We start from the raw sequence: 18,778 nt of genomic DNA, 5'->3' as shown, positions 1-18,778 counted from the left end.
GTCACGATGCACCAGGTGACTGAGCTTATGCTGCCCTTAAAGGGGCGCGCTGAATTTGAATTTAAAAACAGTCGTTAACGGCCATTGGTGTGGCAGCAGTGATTTCCTTCAGCTACTGCAAGCACCACAGTAGTGACCCCGACAGGCCCAGATGTCTATCTGGACCCAGCGAACGATGGACGCAGCCGAGGTGAACGCTGTAACCCTCAAACTCCCTTCCCCCTCTGGCCCCATCGCCCACGGACGTGGTTTGGGCAGGCGGAGGAACAATTCCACCTCCGCAACATCTCAGCCGTCGCCACAAAATTTTATGTTGTGGGCGTGCTGGACCAGGACACAGCGGCAAGGGTGGACTGCATCATTCACCGGCCACCAGCAGTGGGCAAGTATTCCGCCCTCAAAAATCTACTCCTGTATTTTTGTTGAATGACAACATTGTCTAACTGAATTAATGCAACCTAGATCGTATACCTAAAATGGATGAGAGGGGGGGGTGGCTTGGGAGGAGGGAGGGGGGAGGGAGAAAAAGTCACTGTAAATGTGTGGAAAAGAAAAAGTGTATATCATGGCTATTGTGATTTATGGTGTGAAAAATAAAAAAGTTAAAAAAAAAAAAAAAATCTACTCCTAGGGTAGTTTGGCCTCACTCCCCAGCAGCGTGCTTCCAGGCTCTTACACCTGGATGGGTTGGGGGATTGCAGCCCCTCAGCCCTCATGGATGAAATGCTGACCCTGGCAGAGAATCATGAGCCAGATATTCCTTGAACAGATGCCAAAAGATATCCAGCTCCATCTGTCCAAAGAGGACTTTTCCGACCCCTGAAAGGCCGCAGCCTGAGCAGATGCCCTCTGGCGCGCCAAACAGGAGAATGAGGCAGCCCTCAGCCAAGTCTCCAAGCCGAGGCACCGCTGTCTTCAGGATACCCCCAAGCATAAGGCGGAGGGAACCCAGTCAACACGGTGCCTTTATCACCAGCTCTGGGGAGTGAAAGCCCGCAAGTGCTGCCAGCCCTATGACTTCCAGGGGTATGGCCAGGCAAACCACAGTTGATAGCTGTCATGGCTGGCCATGTTAACAGCCTCCTTTACATCACTGACAAGTCACGGGCCGCCAGTTCCTTGTATGCACGGGCCAAGCTGAGCGCCATTCCCCCCCCCCCCCCCCCCACCAAAGCGCTGGAAACAAACCCAGACACCCGGTCCAACCCTGTGGGCTGCCAACAGTTCTGCAAAAAAGACCTATGGCACCTGTGAGGCACAGATACAGATCAGGGATGGAAAGTTCACTTGGAGGTTCATCCTGGCCTCGGTGGGCACCGCGCTGTTAGGGGCTGACTTCCTAAGGCTCATGGTCTGCTAGTGGATGTGAGGGGCAGGAGGTTGCTCAACACCCGCACCTTTCGCTCGGTGCGCCTGGGCACGGTGGATGACGACAGACCCAAAATCGCCACGGTAGCCACTGCTACAGACGAGTTTGCCAAGATCCTCAGTGAGTTCCCTGCCATCCTGGAGCCATGCTCTGACGTCACCTCCCCCCGCCAAGGAGTTTTCCATCACATCTGCACAAAAGGCCCCCCGCTGCATGCCAGAGCTAGATGGCTGCCACCAGAGAAACTAAAACAGGCAAAGGAGGAATTCTCCAGGCTCCAGGAGTTGGGCATCGTTCGGCAGTCAGACAGTGCTTGGACGGCGCCACTGCACATGCTACCGAAGTCATTAGGGGGTTAGAGGCCCTGTGGAGACTACAGACAGCTAAATGATGCCACAACTCCAGACAGGTACCCAGTCCCCCATATCCAGGACTTCACGGCCAAACTCCACGATGCATGGTTCATTTCAAAAGTCGATCTGGTGCGTGGATACCACCAGATCCCGGTCCACCCTGATGATGTTGGAAAGACCGCCATTATCACCCCTTTCGGCTTGTTCAAATTCCTCCAGATCCTGTTTGGGTTGAAAAACACGCCCCAGAGGTTCCAGTGTCTCATGGACGCAGTGGGTAGGCATTTGGACTTTGTCTTTATCTACCTAGATGACATCCTGGTAGCCAGCCACAGCCGCAAAGAGCACAAGGTCCATCACCATACCTTGTTCGCCCAGCTGGCAGAATTTGGCCTCACGGTCAACAAGGCCAAATGCCAGCTTGGGAAACAGACACTGCTCTTCCTGGGGCACACCATCTCAGTGTCTGGGACAACTCCAGCACCGGAGAAAGTAGCAGCTGTCCAGCGTTTTCCCAAACCCTCCTCCCTCAAGGGCCTGCAGGAATTTGTGGGAATGGTAAATTTTTACCATAGATTCATCCCCAACGCTCTCCGCATCATGCGCCCTCTTCGCACTGATTGTGATGAAAGAGAAGACCCTGGCCTGGTCGGAGGAGGCGGACGAGGCCTTCGCTGCAATGAAACAGGCCCTTGCAAAAGCGACTTTGTTGGTGCACCCGGAAACACACACAGTCCTCTCGGTTGACGCTTCTACCACGGTAAGCAGTTGCGGCTGCCGGAGCTTAAATACAATGCGTTCGACTGGGAGCTCCTGCCGCTCTACCTGGCCATCCGCCACTTCCGATACTTCTTGGAGGGCAGAATTTTCACCATTTTTACCGATCGCAAACCCCTCACCCAAGCACTGGTTATGGCCAAAGACCCCAGGCACAGCTCCACCTGTCCTACATGTCCGAATTCACTACAGACATCTGGCACTGGGCAGGCAAGAACAATGTAGTCGCAGATGCACTCTTCTGCCCAGATATCAGCTCACTAGCTTCTGGCCTCAACTACACGCAACTCGCTCAGGCTCAGCAGCACGACATCGAAACTCAAGCTCTCCAGACCGCCATCTCAGGTCTCTAGCTCGAGGATATCCAGCTTCCTGACTCCACCCAGCCGCTGCTCTGCGACATCTCCACCGGCTCACCACACCCGGTAGTCCCACAGGAGTGGAGGGCTAAGGTCATTAGCTCACCCACAATCCACAATCTCACCCACCCCTCAATAAAGACTATCGTGGGTATGGAGGCGTAGCGATTTGTCTGGCATGGCCTCAAGAAGGAGGTGGCAGCGCTAACCCGCAACTGCAGCAGGTGCCAGACGTCTAAAGTCTACAGGCACACGCAGGCCTCTATTCAACATTTCGACTCGGGAAAGTAGAGGTTCCAGCATATCCATGTGGATGTTGTGGGCCCCTTGCTGGTGTCCAGGGAGTTGTGGTACTTGTTTACCATTGTGGACAGAGCAACCAGGTGGCTGGAACCCATCCCGGTCCATGAGGTGTCAGCAGAGACATATGTTAGAGCCCTAGTCAGCCAATGGATCGCTCGTTTCAGCGTGCCAGCACACCGCACTATGGTCGCAGCTAGCAAGGCTTTTAGGGGTAACACTGCACCACCCCACGGCCTACCACCCACAGTCTAACAGGTTGGTAGAGAGGTTCCACCGACACCTCTGATGGTAAGACTTTCCAGCCCTGACTGGGTGGACGAGTTGCCCTGGGTTCTCCTTGGGATTAGGACGGTGCCCAAGGAGGACCTGCAAGCCTCGTCAGCAGAAATGGTTTACGGCGCACCACTCTCCCTGCCATGCGAATTCTTCGGCCCGGAGGCTGAGACAACGCACAATGAAGGTGAATGGCTCGCGGACCTCCATAAACAACTGGGCAACCTAACCCCACCACCCCCATCGCACCACGGCCCCCGACCTTCCCATCGACCGAAAGAACTGGATGTGGCACAATTCGTGTTCGTCCGGAGAGGACCACAGAGGGCCCTGCTGCAGCGCCCATACGAAGGGCCATACAAGGTTCTCCAGCGGTCGGATGGAACTTTCACTTTAGATGTGGGGGGTCAGGGAAGAAGTTTACTGTGGACCGCTTAAAAGTTGCTCATTTGGACTGTCGCAGATGGCTGTGCCCAAGCACTGGGGACGGCTGCCAAAGTGACAGGACGCGTAGCCGGTTCCGGGGGAGGGGTTATGTGACGCCGCACATCCTCATGGCGAACCGGCCCCGCTTGTATCGCCACTTGGCGGGGCAGCCATGGGGAAAGGGCGTCATCAGAGGTTTCTCTCTGACTCCAGCATCCCTGGACAGCGATTATGATGTCTCAATGCACCAGGTGACTGAGTTCATACTGCCCTTAAAGGGGCACACTGAATTTGAATAAAAAGTTATTAATGACCATCGGTGTGGTGGCTGGGATTTCCTTCAGCTCCTGCAAGCACCACATACTTAATATTTATTCATGTATGTAGTTTTAAACTGCTAATTTGTATTTCAATAATCAAAAAGTACATGTACCAAATATTTTCAAACTCTTAACTGATTTGTGAAAATCTCTGCCCAATTAAGCGGTAGAGGCTGCGTCATTAAATATATTTGAGATACAGTAAAGTAGATTTTTGTATTTGTATTTAAAATTTGCACATTGAATCCAAAATCACTGAAGTAGCCACTATTTTTATTTCTGTCATGGGAAGGAATTCAACAAAGTCTCAATGAAGTGCAATATCCTCGCTGACTCCTGTCAATTACTGATGCACAACTGCTTGAAGTGGGGAACATATTGAGAATGTTAACTCTATACATCATGGGCATACAAATACCTAGTGAAGTGATGGAAAGAATGCACCACCCTCTGTGGCTGTAATGGGTCTCCAATTTTTTCAATGGCCACCCTAATTTTATTGAAGTCCACATGGTCTTCTCTATTTTTACATCGATTTAATGACTTAAAATGGGTGTTTTATACACTTTTCCCAAACGTGTTGTTTGTTCTAGATCACCTCTTTCATTTATCATGTTTTGATACTCAATGTTTGCAAGCTTTCCTCCTTTTTTCAGCTCAACTTGCTGGAAGTCAGCTGCATTTCCATTATCTGTTTCCTCATTTAAAAAATAATTATTTCAAAATATCGTGTGCTTCCTCAGTCAGGTTAGAGAAATCACAATGTGAGGAGGTTCAGTAATCTAATTGTTATTTCCTTTCCTAGAACTGGATGGTTTTAAAAAAAAGACCAACATTCTAATGCATTTATTACCATTAGGGAGGTGCTGAACAGGGGAACAGATATTTACCTACAAGCACTTAAAACTTTTATGTCAGGAACTTGGCCTGACAAACCTCCAGAGCCAATGTGGCCCTTCCATGCAGGTTCTTTGTTATGCTCATTTTTACAGATTGCCCACCTGCCCGTTGAGGAATGGGCTCAATTTCCCAGTGTCAGGAATTTCATGGTGGATTTCTTTGTATGTTTGAAAGAAATATATGGGTGTGGAACATATTTTTTTTAAAGTTAAGAATAATTAAGACTGAAGAAACTGAGTAAAATATTTTGAAGACAGTGGTTTGTTTTGAGTTTTTGTCCACAGGTATCCAAAGAGAGGAAAGCATGACAAATTGCAGAGATGAAAATTAACCCCCCCCCCCCCCCCAGCCTGTTCAGCGCTTCATTTGCACCCATGGGTCAGATGGGACAAGCCCCTCTTTCAGAGGGAGCTGAGGCAGAGTAAAGAGGAAACGTCTCGGATCAGTGGCCTTTGGAGTTGCACGAGTCACACATACAAGTAACGAGGACAGAAACACTAAGAGAACTCGCTCGGACTGATGATGCTCATAAATAAAAGGTCAACTATTTTTCCAGTTAACGTATCTGACCCTTGTGCAGATGGTGTGAGCCGGGGACCGACCTCCTGCAGATCCTCTCCGCGTATCGAGATCCTCCACCCAGCAGTGACATTTGGGGTTGGAACGTTGCAGCCACCGTTCCCGCTGACGCGAGGACGGAGTCCAGTCGTTGGGACGCAGACCCGCCGTCCAGGCCCCGGGACGCAGACCCGCCTGGACCCAGGCCCCGGGACGCAGACCCGCCGTCCAGGCCCCGCAGGCCCCGGGACGCAGACCCGCCGACAAGGCCCGGCAGCTCCGTGAACCTCGGGGGTGGGGGGGAACCATGTCTTCACGGAGCCTACGAAAGTTGCGCGGAGAGCGGGTCCAGGAGCCGCTGAGCTTCGCGGTGGACCAGGAGGAGACACCCGAGCTGCAGCAAGCTGCGTGGCACAAACAGAAAAAGAAGAGACCGAAAGCGGCGGCGGGAGACCTGTACAGAGTGGTGAGCGGGAGCCATCCCCGGTAAAGCGGGCGGGCGGGGGGGGGTGGGGGGGGGTCGGAATATAGCCGGTTTGCGGCAGGGAGGGTGGAAGAGGTCGGAACAGGAGGATAATCCGCTTAGACCAGGGCAGCGGGTTATAACAAGGGAAATGCTGTTTGACCAGGAGTTGGGAAGGAAGGACGGTTCGAATGGGTGGAGCGGCTGTGGGCTGAGGATGAGGATGGGACCACTGCTGGTTAGGACAGGTCGTGTATGTTCTGGGCCGGGACCGGGGTAGTCGAGGCCAGTGGAAGTTAGGATGGGGTTGAGATAGGAGAGGGGAGGAATGAATGTTTTGAGTGGATGAGGTGCTCATCAAGAGGACTTTTTTTTATAACCATTACAGCATGGAAACAGGCCAATTTGGCCCTTCTAGTCCGCACTGATCCAAGTACCCTCCTCTCATCCCACTTACCAGCCCATATTCCTCCATCCCTCTCCCATCCATATACTTCTACAAATCTTTCTTAAATGACAAAATTGACCCTGCCTCCACCACCTTTCCCAGAAGCCCATTCCACACAGTAACCACTCTCTGAGTAAAGAAGTTCCCCCCTCCTAAACCTTTGCCCATCAACTCTCAACTCATGACCTCTTGTGTCCATCTTTCCTGCTCTCAATGGGAAAAGCCTTTCCACATCAACTCCATCTATCCCTTTCATTGTCTTAAACACCTCTATCAAATCCAATTATTGTGTTGAGTTTTGTTGGAACATGTCGATGATGGATTTGGAACTGAGTCAATCATCTATTTTGTGTTACAATGACTACATGACTGATTGAAATGAATATCTAGACAATGATGATTATCAGGATCTTGAAAGTGATTTATTGATGCCACACTCACCTTGACACTCTTTGGATTTCAAAGTCAGTAATGTGTCATTTCAGAAATTCAGCTCTTTGTCCATGTTTGGGCCAGGTTTGTGATAGAGTCTGGAGATTTGTTCCCAACATAACCCAAATTGGGAATTGTATGCTAGTCATTGATGAGAAAATATGACCTGAAATATTAACTACTTTTTGCCTTCCATGGATGCTGGCTGACCCACACACTGAGTTGCTCCAGCATTTGGATTGTTCTTCTGCTTTCCAGTATATGTCGTCTATCTTGTTTAACAGAAATTTGTGATGAACCGTCTTCAACCTGAATTGGAAGGTTTTTTTTAAAATCAGGAGTTAAGTTGCAGAAGAAAGAGGGGGAGGTGATGAGAACAAAGTGAGGTCCGTGATTAGTATGGGACCACGAGAGAGCGAATGGCATGACTGGTTGTGTTTCTTGAGAGATAAACATCTCTGGAGGAGATGTTCACAGGAAGAAACAAATGAGATCTGAAATCCTGGAAGGGGAAAGAGAAGTACTGTATGTATTGTTCAAGTACTAGATCAATTCCCAGGATGAAAGAGAGATAGTCACAAAGCACAAGAATAGGTGCTTGGGCTCACTGAGTCCACACCAGCTACCATATACTCCAATGTGATGCAAATCCAATTTTATTCTCTTTACACTCTATACCCACCAGCACCTCAAATATTCTATCACTCACTGACACACTCGAATCAAATTATAGCAGCCAATTAACCTATCATCCTGCAGTTGATTGGCATGTGGGAAGAAACCCATGCAGTCACAGGAAGGATATATAAACTCCATGGTGAAATCCGAGATCAGGATTGAATCCAGATCACTGGAGATGTGTGGCAGTAGCTGTGCCACAATGTTGAAAGGCTGCACTGCGTTGAGTAGGATGGTTCTATGCTTTTGAAGTGTCGAAGTTCTTCAGAGGCTTGACGGAGTAGATGAGAAAGTAGCCTGAGGGACTTCAATTTAAGGGTGAATAATGGTAAATTTCTTCTTCCAAGATTGTGATATTTTACTTAAGAAAATAATGTTGTCATTTATGCTAAATGTTCAGGGGTTTCTACGAGGCTCTAAAGGCTATGTACGGCCCCTCACCCCAAGTCCAAAGCCCGCTGCGCAGCTCAGACGGCAAAGTCCTCCTCAGCGACAAGATCTCCATCCTCAACCGATGGTCAGAACACTTCCAATCTCTTTTCAGTGCCAACCGCTCAGTCCAAGATTCCGCCCTGCTCCAGCTCCCTCAACAGCCCCTAAGGCTAGAGCTGGATGAGGTCCTCACCCAGGATGAGACATATAAGGCAATCGAACAACTGAAAAGTGGCAAAGCAGCAGGTATGGATGGTATCCCCCCAGAGGTCTGGAAGGCTGGCGGCAAAACTCTGCATGTCAAACTGCATGAGTTTTTCAAGCTTTGTTGGGACCAAGGAAAACTGCCTCAGGACCTTCGATGCCACCATCATCACCCTGTACAAAAACAAAGGCGAGAAATCAGACTGCTCAAACTACAGGGGAATCACGCTGCTCTCCATTGCAGGCAAAATCTTCGCTAGGATTCTCCTAAATAGAATAATACCTAGTGTCGCCGAGAATATTCTCCCAGAATCACAGTGCGGCTTTTGTGCAAACAGAGGAACTACTGACATGGTCTTTGCCCTCAGACAGCTCCAAGAAAAGTGCAGAGAACAAAACAAAGGACTCTACATCACCTTTGTTGACCTCACAAAAGCCTTTGACACCGTGAGCAGGAAAGGGCTTTGGCAAATACTAGAGCGCATTGGATGCCCCCCAAAGTTCCTCAACGTGATTATCCAACTGCATGAAAACCAACAAGGTCGGGTCAGATACAGCAATGAGCTCTCTGAACCCTTCTCCATTAACAATGGCGTGAAGCAAGGCTGTGTTCTCGCACCAATCCTCTTTTCAATCTTCTTCAGCATGATGCTGAACCAAGCCATGAAAGACCTCAACAATGAAGACGCTGTTTACATCGGGTTCCGCACGGATGGCAGTCTCTTCAATCTGAGGGGCCTGCAAGCTCACACCAAGACACAAGAGAAACTTGTCCGTGAACTACTCTTTGCAGACGATGCCGCTTTAGTTGCCCATTCAGAGCCAGCTCTTCAGCGCTTGACGTCCTGTTTTGCGGAAACTGCCAAAATGTTTGGCCTGGAAGTCAGCCTGAAGAAAACGGAGGTCCTCCATCAGCCAGCTCCCCACCATGACTACCAGCCCCCCCACATCTCCATCGGGCACACAAAACTCAAAACGGTCAACCAGTTTACCTATCTCGGCTGCACCATTTCATCAGATGCAAGGATCGACAACGAGATAGACAACAGACTCGCCAAGGCAAATAGCGCCTTTGGAAGACTACACAAAAGAATCTGGAAAAACAACCAACTGAAAAACCTCACAAAGATAAGCGTGTACAGAGCCGTTGTCATACCCACGCTCCTGTTCGGCTCCGAATCATGGGTCCTCTACCGGCATCACTTTCGGCTCCTAGAACGCTTCCACCAGCGTTGTCTCAACTCCATCCTCAACATTCATTGGAGCACTTTCATCCCTAACGTCGAAGTACTCGAGATGGCAGAGGTCGACAGCATCGAGTCTACGCTGCTGAAGATCCAGCTGCGCTGGATGGGTCACGTCTCCAGAATGGAGGACCATCGCCTTCCCAAGATCGTGTTATATGGCGAGCTCTCCACTGGCCACCGTGACAGAGGTGCACCAAAGAAAAGGTACAAGGACTGCTTAAAGAAATCTCTTGGTGCCTGCCACATTGACCACCGCCAGTGGGCTGATCTCGCCTCAAACCGTGCATCTTGGCGCCTCACAGTTTGGCGGGCAGCAACCTCCTTTGAAGAAGACCGCAGAGCCCACCTCACTGACAAAAGGCAAAGGAGGAAAAACCCAACACCCAACCCCAACCCACCAATTTTCCCCTGCAACCGCTGCAACCGTGTATGCCTGTCCCGCATCTGACTTGTCAGCCACCAACGAGCCTGCAGCTGACGTGGACATTTTTACCCCCTCCATAAATCTTCGTCCGCGAAGCCAAGCCAAAGAAAAAAGTCTCAGCATAGAGCATTGTTTAAGATTCACACTTGCTGAGAAGACTTGGGGAATAAATTTGGAATTATGTAGCCAGCAGTTTATGAAGAGGTGACCACTTGCAACAAATATTGAATTAATCTGTTTCTGATAAACAGGGAGTTGAGAAATATCCCTAGTTATTTCATAATGTTAGTACCTTTAATAAAAATTGTGCACTTTATGGACATAATTACTGGTGTCCAATTCTTTATTTTTGCCCTGCTATTTAGTATTTGGATGTCTATTTCAGTTTATTGCAGTGTATCAATCAATGCAAACATTGATGCTGGTGCATACAGCAGTGTGGAAGTCAGAAATGTATTCATGTGATTGCTCTGTTGCTTCACTCTTCATTGTATGTTCCATCACCTCTTCATTCTAATTGCAGTCTGCTCTACCATGTGAGCAACCAGGGCAGTGGTCGTCAGGACCTTGAGAGTAGTAAAGCAGCGAAATGACATGGCTGCTGCATGGTTAACAATGGAAATAACTTCCATTTGCAGGCAGGTTTGGGCAATCTAATCCATCCAGTGACCTTGAATGCATTTTTCTACTTAGAAAATATGTCATGTCTTTTGAATTAAATTTTCAGTTTTTATTTCTGTAGCTTAGTGAAATTGACATTGAGAATGACGAAGCTTTTGAGGAACATCCGACAGAAGAATCAAGTAGTGTCAACTTGCTGCTGAAGGACTCTTTGACTGAAGGGGATGATCACAATGAAGCCACGCAGAATGCAGAAAATGAAGAGCTGGAAAAGAAAAATTCTGAATTAGAAAATAATCCTGATTCTTTGCAGGTAAATTTTAAAGGTTTTCCATGCAAGCTTTTTATGTTTCCATTATTGCAAATGTAATTGTAGCAAGGAAATGCTTGTGTATCTTTATGACACGATGCTGATATCAATGCTAGGTATCTAACTCAATCTGGTTATGATTCAAATAATTCAATTTGGAATGTAGCTTTAAAATGTAGATATCAGCACAGAACAGATCCTTCCGGCTCATAAACTTGTATCACCCAAATACACCAAACCCTGTACGTTTTTAAAATTGTATTATGTTGTGAATTCTACTTAAACTCAGAAGAAAATAGTTTTAAAACAGAATGCTGATATTACCACATCCACAGCACGTTAAGTTGCAACATGTAACAAATGTCAAGTGACCAAAATCAGTGATAAAGTGGATAGTGAAGAATTGTATCTTGAGATTACAACAGGACATAGAAGGGAAAGTGGGCCAAGGTATGGCAGATGGAATTAAACTTGGCTAAGGGCAAGGTGCTGCATTTTGAGTTGGTCAAATCAGGGAAGGATTTGCACAGTAAACAAGAAGGACTTGGAGAGTGTTGTAGAAAAGAGAGACATGGAAGAGCAGGTATATAGTTCCATGAAAGTGCTGTCACGGGTAGTAGGGTGATGAAACAGGTGTGCTGCTTTTGTCAGTCAGGCTATTGAAGGCAGGAGCTGGTATGTCATGTTACAACTGTACAAGACATAGATGAGATCACACTTGGAGTATTGTGTGCTGTTCTGATCACCCAGCTACAAATATCATGATCTGAAGCTGCAGAAAGGATTCACAGGTATGTTATCAGGATTAATAATGTTTTTTTATGATTTAAATTTTATTGAGTTCTTTTTTTTAAAAAAAAGTTTCCCCAATCCCTTGTCAGTGTAAAAGTTGTGTAAATCATAAGTTACAAAACATAAACTTATCTATAAAATAGAAGCAAAACATGGCAGCAAAAAATATCAATATAATAATGTGTCAATAGCGTAATACCATATGTGTCAACTTAGACCTCTAATTACAGAAAAAAAACTGCCATTTATTAATATGCTTTACTGCTACACTCACCACTATTCCCCCCCCCACCCGAAACCTAGACATTTGCCCCATTTTTGTGCATAAATCCCCACCTCATCAAACTGTAAGATGTGTGTTGAAACGCTGTCACTCTGGCCATTTCTGAGGCTCACTCTTGAAATGATGGTTTCCCCCCACCTCCAAATTCTTCCAACCTCTAAATATAATTTGTCTTCCTACCATTATACATGTCTGAATCCAATTTTGAGAGTATTTATCCCCAAATAACCCAAGTGTGAGGATTAGTAATCTTAAATTATAAGAAGAGGCTGGATAGGTTGGGAGGCTGAGGGGTTAACTGACACAGGTGAATAAAATCATGAGTATAAATAAGGTAAATAGTCCTAGACCTTTACCTGGGTGGGAGAGTAAAACTAAATGACGATAGGGGAAAGAAAGATTTAAAAGGGACGTGAAGGGCACCTTATTCCACGCTGAGTGTAGTAGGTATTTGGAACGAGCAGCCAGAGGCAGGGACAATTGTGATGTTTTTAAAAAAAAATTTTTTTAAATTCCGACTAGCTTGGGTGGACAAGTTGGACCAAAAAGCCTGTTTCTGTGCCATAAAACTCTTGACTCCATGACATCTACCCCTTTTACTGTTTAACTTGATTCAAATGTAAAAGGTGGATCATTAGATTTTCTTCCTTGGAATATTTTTCAATAAAGATTTTTTTCTTGGTTTCCAGACAAATTCCATTGACAAACCCAGGCGAAAGAAAAAGAAAAAGAAAAGCCGGAACAATGCTTCTGATACCCAGGTGATAAACAGTTCTGTGCTGCTAATAGCCAGTGTCTAACATTTATGATGAGTATCATCTGATGGATGTTTTATTATTGTATGAAGAATAATCCAGTAGATGCTAGCTAACGTCAAACAGGTGTCAGACCTGAACAATGCTCTTTTTTGTTAACTCCAAAAATAAATCAAGTTGTGTTCAGAATAAATATGCTCACTAAAATGTTTTATCCATTTCTCAGGGAAGAGCTACCGATGACATTGATAGCATTCTGCAAGAAATTCAGGAGCCCAATGGTTTTCATTTCCAAACTCGCAGTCTTAATGCAGACACAAAACCATTGTTATATGTTGAACATAGGTAAGAAACAAAACCATTTTGAAGTATAGGAAGCATCTATTTTTGCCTTGCCACAGCTCTTAAGAATTATTGTACAACTGAAGGTTAGATAATTTAATTAAAATTGATAAAGACTTATTTGGGTTTGGCATTCTTGTCTTGGTATAGATTATGGAGTCAAGTCTCATTTGAGAACATTAACCACAAAATCTAAGTTCGCACTGGCATGCATTATTGGGAGAACTTTGTAACAGGACCATGTGTACTTCCTCTGATTGGCGTAAAAGATAACAGCTCGCTGCTCGAAGAAGACAAAGGCAGTTCACCTTGAAGAACTATCCAATGTGTATTAAGCACGCAAAATGCTGGAGAAGCTCAGCAAGTCAAACAGGGACCTTTATGCAGCAAAGGGAAAGATACAGAACCGACATTTCGAGCTTGAGCCCTTCATCAAAGTATGAAAAAATGCCCCTGGACGCCACAAACACAGAATCCCCCTCAACCTCACCTACCACCCCATCAGCCTGCGCATCAAACACATTATCCACTGGAATTTACGGTACTTACTAGAGGATCCCACTGCAACACACATTTTTCCACCCATGTTGGCCTTCCACAGAGACCGCTCCCTCCACAATTCCCTCTTGCACTCATCCCTCCCCACCCATTGCACCTCTAGCACCTTCCCCTGTGCCCACACCTCCCCCCTCACCATGGTCCGGGGCCCCAAACGGGCCTTTCATGTGAAGCAACACTTCACTTATACATCCAGAGGACTTATTTACTGCATCCTTTGCAACCTTTGTGGCATTCTCTACATCGGAGAGACCAGTCACAGACTGGGAGATCGCTTCGCTTGGCACCTTCTCTCCATTCTCAACCACGGCGACCTCCCAGTGGCCAACCATTTCAGTTCCAGGTCACACTCCCACGCTCACATGTCTGTCCATGGCCTTGTGTACTATCCCACTCTGACCACCTGCAGATTGGAGGAACAACATCTTATTTTCCCCTATAGACACTCTTCAGCCAGATGGAATTAACATTGACTTTACTGCCTTCCACTAAACCTGCCTGCCTTTTCTTTCCCCTCTCCCTTTTCTTTCCAGTTCACCTTCCCACAGTCATCCCTCCTCCCCCTCATTGCTGCTGTTCCCTCCCTCCTTTCTCCACCTATCATCTGCCTTTGCCCCCCCACCCACTCCCTTTCCCCCCCCCCCCCCCCCACCACTCTTGTTTGGACGCTTGCCGGCATTTTCTCATACTTTGATGAAGGGCTGAAGTCTGAAATGTTGGTTATGTATCTTTACATTTGCTACATAAAAGACTGTTGACCTGCGGAGCTTCTCCAGCATTGTGTATGTTTTTTTTATTCCAACCACATTGTTTATGAAATTTTGTGATTTACTTCAAATATGTATACCTCAACTAGTATTCAAGGAGATATCTTTCGATCATATTTACATTTATAAGATATTTCTGTGTGCAAATTGACTGCAATATCGTGTAAACATTTAAAAAACATTGACCGTAAATTGTTCAGTATTCTGAAATCATAACACTTTTTATCTTAGTATATTTCGCTATTATTTTAGAAAGGTTTTCATTTTTTCCAGGAATCTGAATCCGGAGACTGAATTGAAGAGATATTTTGGGGCCCGTGCAGTCCTTGGAGAACAAAGGTTAGCTTGTGGATTAAACATGTCGCTTAACTGATGGCCAACCTGATTAGATTTTATGAGATATGGTTTTGCTGTCCCCAATTTCTATTTATTATTTCTTTAGCTGCTTCTGAATAATTAAGATAGATGCTAAAATTAAAATTTTGAATTCTGCATATTATGTTCAGTTCTCTGTTATTTGTCTAAACCAGAGGGTTTTCAATTTTTTAATTTCTACTCACATACCATGTTAAGTATTCCCTATGCCATAGATGCTCTGTGATTAATAAGGGATTGATTAAGGAGGTATGTGAGGGGAAAGAAAAAGTTTGAAAACCACCTAATTGACTTGTTATGTGCATAACTCCAAAGATGGGCCAATGGCAATTTTTCTCAAGCAAAATATTTCAGTAACAATTGGGTCTAGAGCAATGATTCCCTTCTCACTCACATACCACTTTAAGTAATCCCTTACTAATCACAGAACATTTATGGCATAGGGATTACTTAGTGGTATGTGAGTGGAAAGAAAATATTTGAAATCACTGGACTAAAGAGTTCTCAAGAACATGAACTTCTCTGTACTATTTTTTATTTTCATTTGAGCTTTTAAACTTTTCAAATTAGATTAAGGCAGCGGCATCGAACACTGCACCGAAGTACCTGGCTCACAACACCGAAACATGATTGGCCGCGGTACACGAAAACAGGTAAAGCATAGATGCCAATGAATTGCTTTAACCACAAAACATCCTTTTACATCACATAAATAGCAGCCTAATCCAGCACTGTTTTGAGATAATTCAGCTGGGGTATGTTTAAAAGGTGAAGTTGTTTTTGTTTGAGTATTTTTGTAGTGCACAATGGAAACTGGGAGGAACAAATCAAAATGTATAAAATCAGGTGAGGCATTAGTAGGATGGACAGTGAGAATCTTTTCCCCAGGTCAAAGGTGTCATACACGAGAGGACCTACAATTAAGGAGGGTGGGAGGAAGTATCAGAGAGGTATTGTCTGGCAAACATTTTACACAGAGAGTGATAGGTGCATGGAGAAGTGGTGAAAGCAGATATAACAGTAGTGCTTAAGAGGCTTCATGAGTATGAAGGGAATAGAGCAATATCTATCAGGTGCAAGAGGCAGATCTTCAGTTTGATTTGGACATCATATTTGACATAGGGATGTGGGCCGAAGAGCCTATCCCTGTGCTGTAGTGTTCTATGTAAAATATGAAAAATATAAATTCAGGATTTGTGGCCAACAGTATTTGCTACCAACTTTGTAAATTATTATATACTTTTCTTTAATGATCATTTCAGAATGAACAAAATGAAGCAATGAGATTTTTTTTTCCAAGCTTGGGGTCTTTGATACCATGCTTTGTATGGACATAAAAATAACATCACGTGCAGAGATTGAGACTTTAACAAAATTGGAAAGACTTTGTTTTGGCCCTGACTTGTATACTTAAAAACAAGAACTTTTTATTTTTAAAAAAATGTGAGGATTCACTTTAACCATGTCCTTGTGATTTTATAAACCTTTATCGGGGGGCGGGGGGGTGGTTCACCCATCAGCCTCCTATGTTTTGGAGAATAAATACCCAGCCTATCCAAATTTTGCCTGTTTATTAAGCCCTCTAATCCCTGCTAATGTTTTTAAAACATTTAAAATAATGATAAACTCTCTGGAAATGACTTATTAAACCAATAAGCAATGTCTATCTCTCAAAAACCATTCTGTCTTTTAAACCTTTTCCCTTTGTGGGGAAAGCTCATGCAACTCCTCAGACTCAGACCAAGAATGTAAGGTAGATAACAAGCAGACATCTTGTTCTTTTTCCTTGAATTCTGTCTTGATTATATTACATCATATGCTACAGAGCTTTGTGAAAATACTGTCAGCAACTTCAGAATTCCCATTCATATATTCATGCATAATGCAATCTGAAATTCTAAAGTTTCTGGATCATTCATTGACTAATGAAAGCAGGATTGATGGTCTTGATGTAATTGCACCTTCAAAATATGCTATTGGTTTAAGGGTGGTTAATCCTTCACTTAATTCCTATCCAATACACAAGAAAAAATTAAATACCTATGAAATGGACAATATTTTATATTGTTGGTTTTCAACTTTTGCTTTGCAACTTGCAGGGATTTCTATGCAACTGTTGGAGACAAAGGGAGGAACCCAGCATTTCACCTTTGAACATAGCCGTGATTATCAACAAGCTCAATTCAAATTTTTGGATGCAGTCAATTCTATGGATCCAAATAACATTTTGGTAAGCCATGAATTAACCAGTAAAAATCAATTGCATGCCAATTAAATTGCTGAATGGAAAATAGATTACAAGGAATTTCGGTAGTTTTGGAAAAAAATTTATTCATGATTTTGCAATGTTGTATTCTTGGGTGATAAATCAAAAGCATCCTTTATGCGGGTGAAGTTGTTTATATAGCCACTCATTCTAGAAGCAAGTTGTGTGAGAGTATTTTGTAATTAGATTGATCTTCAAAGCTCGAGTGTCACTGGTCAAAATATCCTAAACGCTATGCACATACTGTACAACTCTGATTATCCGAAATGGTCGGGTCGGGGCCTATGTCGGATAAATGGTTTTTTTTGGAGAACTGGTCATTTAAAAAAAAATCTTGTAATCCACATTCAATAATGATAACGGTCTATAATTATCATTATAATTGCTGTCTTAAAAGAATCAGGTAAATTTCCAGTTTCTTCCAATTGTATTAAAACTTTCATAAATACAGGAATCAGCACATCTTTAGATTCTTTATGAAATTCTAATGTAAACCCATCTTCACCAGGGGCTTTATTATTTTGTAAAAGAACTGTAACTCTTGCAACCTCTCCAACTGTAAAAGAGTTTCCTAATATTTTCTGTTCTTCCATACTTAATTTAGGTAAATTTACTTGAGTTAAAAATCAATCAATTTTGTTATCATCCTGTATAGATTCTGATTTATATAATTTTGTATAAAATTGCTTAAAGCAACTATTCATATCCTGGGGTTTATAAGATATGTGATCCGTCTCGTCTCTAGTTGCAGTAATAGCTTTTGATTTTTGTTCTGTTTTCAATTGCCATGCCAAAACTTTGTGCTTGTTTCCCCTGATTCATAATATCTGTTTATTTCTTTTAATCATTTTTTCCATTCTATAAGATTGTAATGTGTTATACTGTAACTTTTTATTCAAAAGAATTATTTTTTTCTTCTGATGACTGTTTTTGTGAATTCCTTTTCTAAATTCAATATTTCTGTCTATAAATTATTGATTTGAGACATATACTCCTTTCTAACTTTAGAAGAAAAACTTACTATCTGTCCACATATATAAGCCTTCATTGGATCCCAAAGAACAATAGAATAGAATCAATGTTAATATCCAAGAATTGCTATATCTGATTTCTAATAAACTGGCAAAAGTCTTTCTTTTTCAGCAACATGCTATTAAACCTCCATCTAAAACTTGTATCCTGCTTGTCTTCTAAATTTAATGCTAAGAACAAAGGAGAATGATCTGATATAAGCCTTGCCTTATATTGAACCTGTTGAACCATACCTTGAAATCTTGCTGAAACAAAAACATATCAATTCTAGAAATATGAATCATGTCTGTTAGAATAAAATGAATAGTCCCTTTTTCTAGGATGTATCTTTCTCCAAATATCAACCAAAATCAGGTCTTGCATTAACGACAAAGTTGTTTTTGCTGCCTTAGATTTCAACACGCACTTTTGTAGATCTATAGGGTCAAGGCAAAAATTAAAATCTTCACCCTCTAAGATATTTTCATTAGCTTCCTCCGTAGTTAAAAAAGTTAACTGGTCATTTTTTTAAAAAAAAGCCCAGAACCAATAGCAAATCACTTGTAGAAGTGTTTAAACAACAACAAACAACAAGGGAAGGCTTATTAAGCATTAAAATAATGTTTAATTTTTACCAAACAAATGCTGGCTGCAACACCACCGCCCACCGCCAGGTGATAGTAGGCTGAGGGGAGGGTTGGGAGTTGTGAGCTCCACTATGCTGAGAAGGGA

At 44.0% G+C, this 18,778-nt stretch overlaps 1 protein-coding gene across 4 annotated transcripts in view; it reads left to right on the top strand.

Annotated features, from left to right (window-relative positions):
* Positions 1–60: 60 nt before the first annotated feature.
* tcf25 (transcription factor 25 (basic helix-loop-helix)) overlaps positions 61–18,778 on the top strand; it is a 49,365-nt gene continuing 30,647 nt past the window's right edge. Inside the window, exons 1-7 of one of the 4 annotated variants that reach the window (XM_069901858.1) lie at positions 61–382; positions 10,709–10,900; positions 12,662–12,733; positions 12,954–13,072; positions 14,668–14,733; positions 15,340–15,422; positions 16,869–16,999. In XM_069901858.1, the coding sequence (XP_069757959.1) occupies positions 152–382; positions 10,709–10,900; positions 12,662–12,733; positions 12,954–13,072; positions 14,668–14,733; positions 15,340–15,422; positions 16,869–16,999 (894 nt within the window). In that variant the 5' untranslated portion in view covers positions 61–151. Of the gene's footprint in view, positions 383–5,557; positions 6,105–10,708; positions 10,901–12,661; positions 12,734–12,953; positions 13,073–14,667; positions 14,734–15,339; positions 15,423–16,868; positions 17,000–18,778 lie in introns of those variants that run through there. The other 3 variants (XM_069901860.1, XM_069901861.1, XM_069901862.1) reach the window with 3 other exon arrangements.

Source organism: Narcine bancroftii, chromosome 10, assembly GCF_036971445.1.
Source record: "Narcine bancroftii isolate sNarBan1 chromosome 10, sNarBan1.hap1, whole genome shotgun sequence".
Lineage (NCBI taxonomy): Eukaryota > Metazoa > Chordata > Chondrichthyes > Torpediniformes > Narcinidae > Narcine > Narcine bancroftii.
This window is presented reverse-complemented; position numbering and strand designations above follow the sequence as displayed.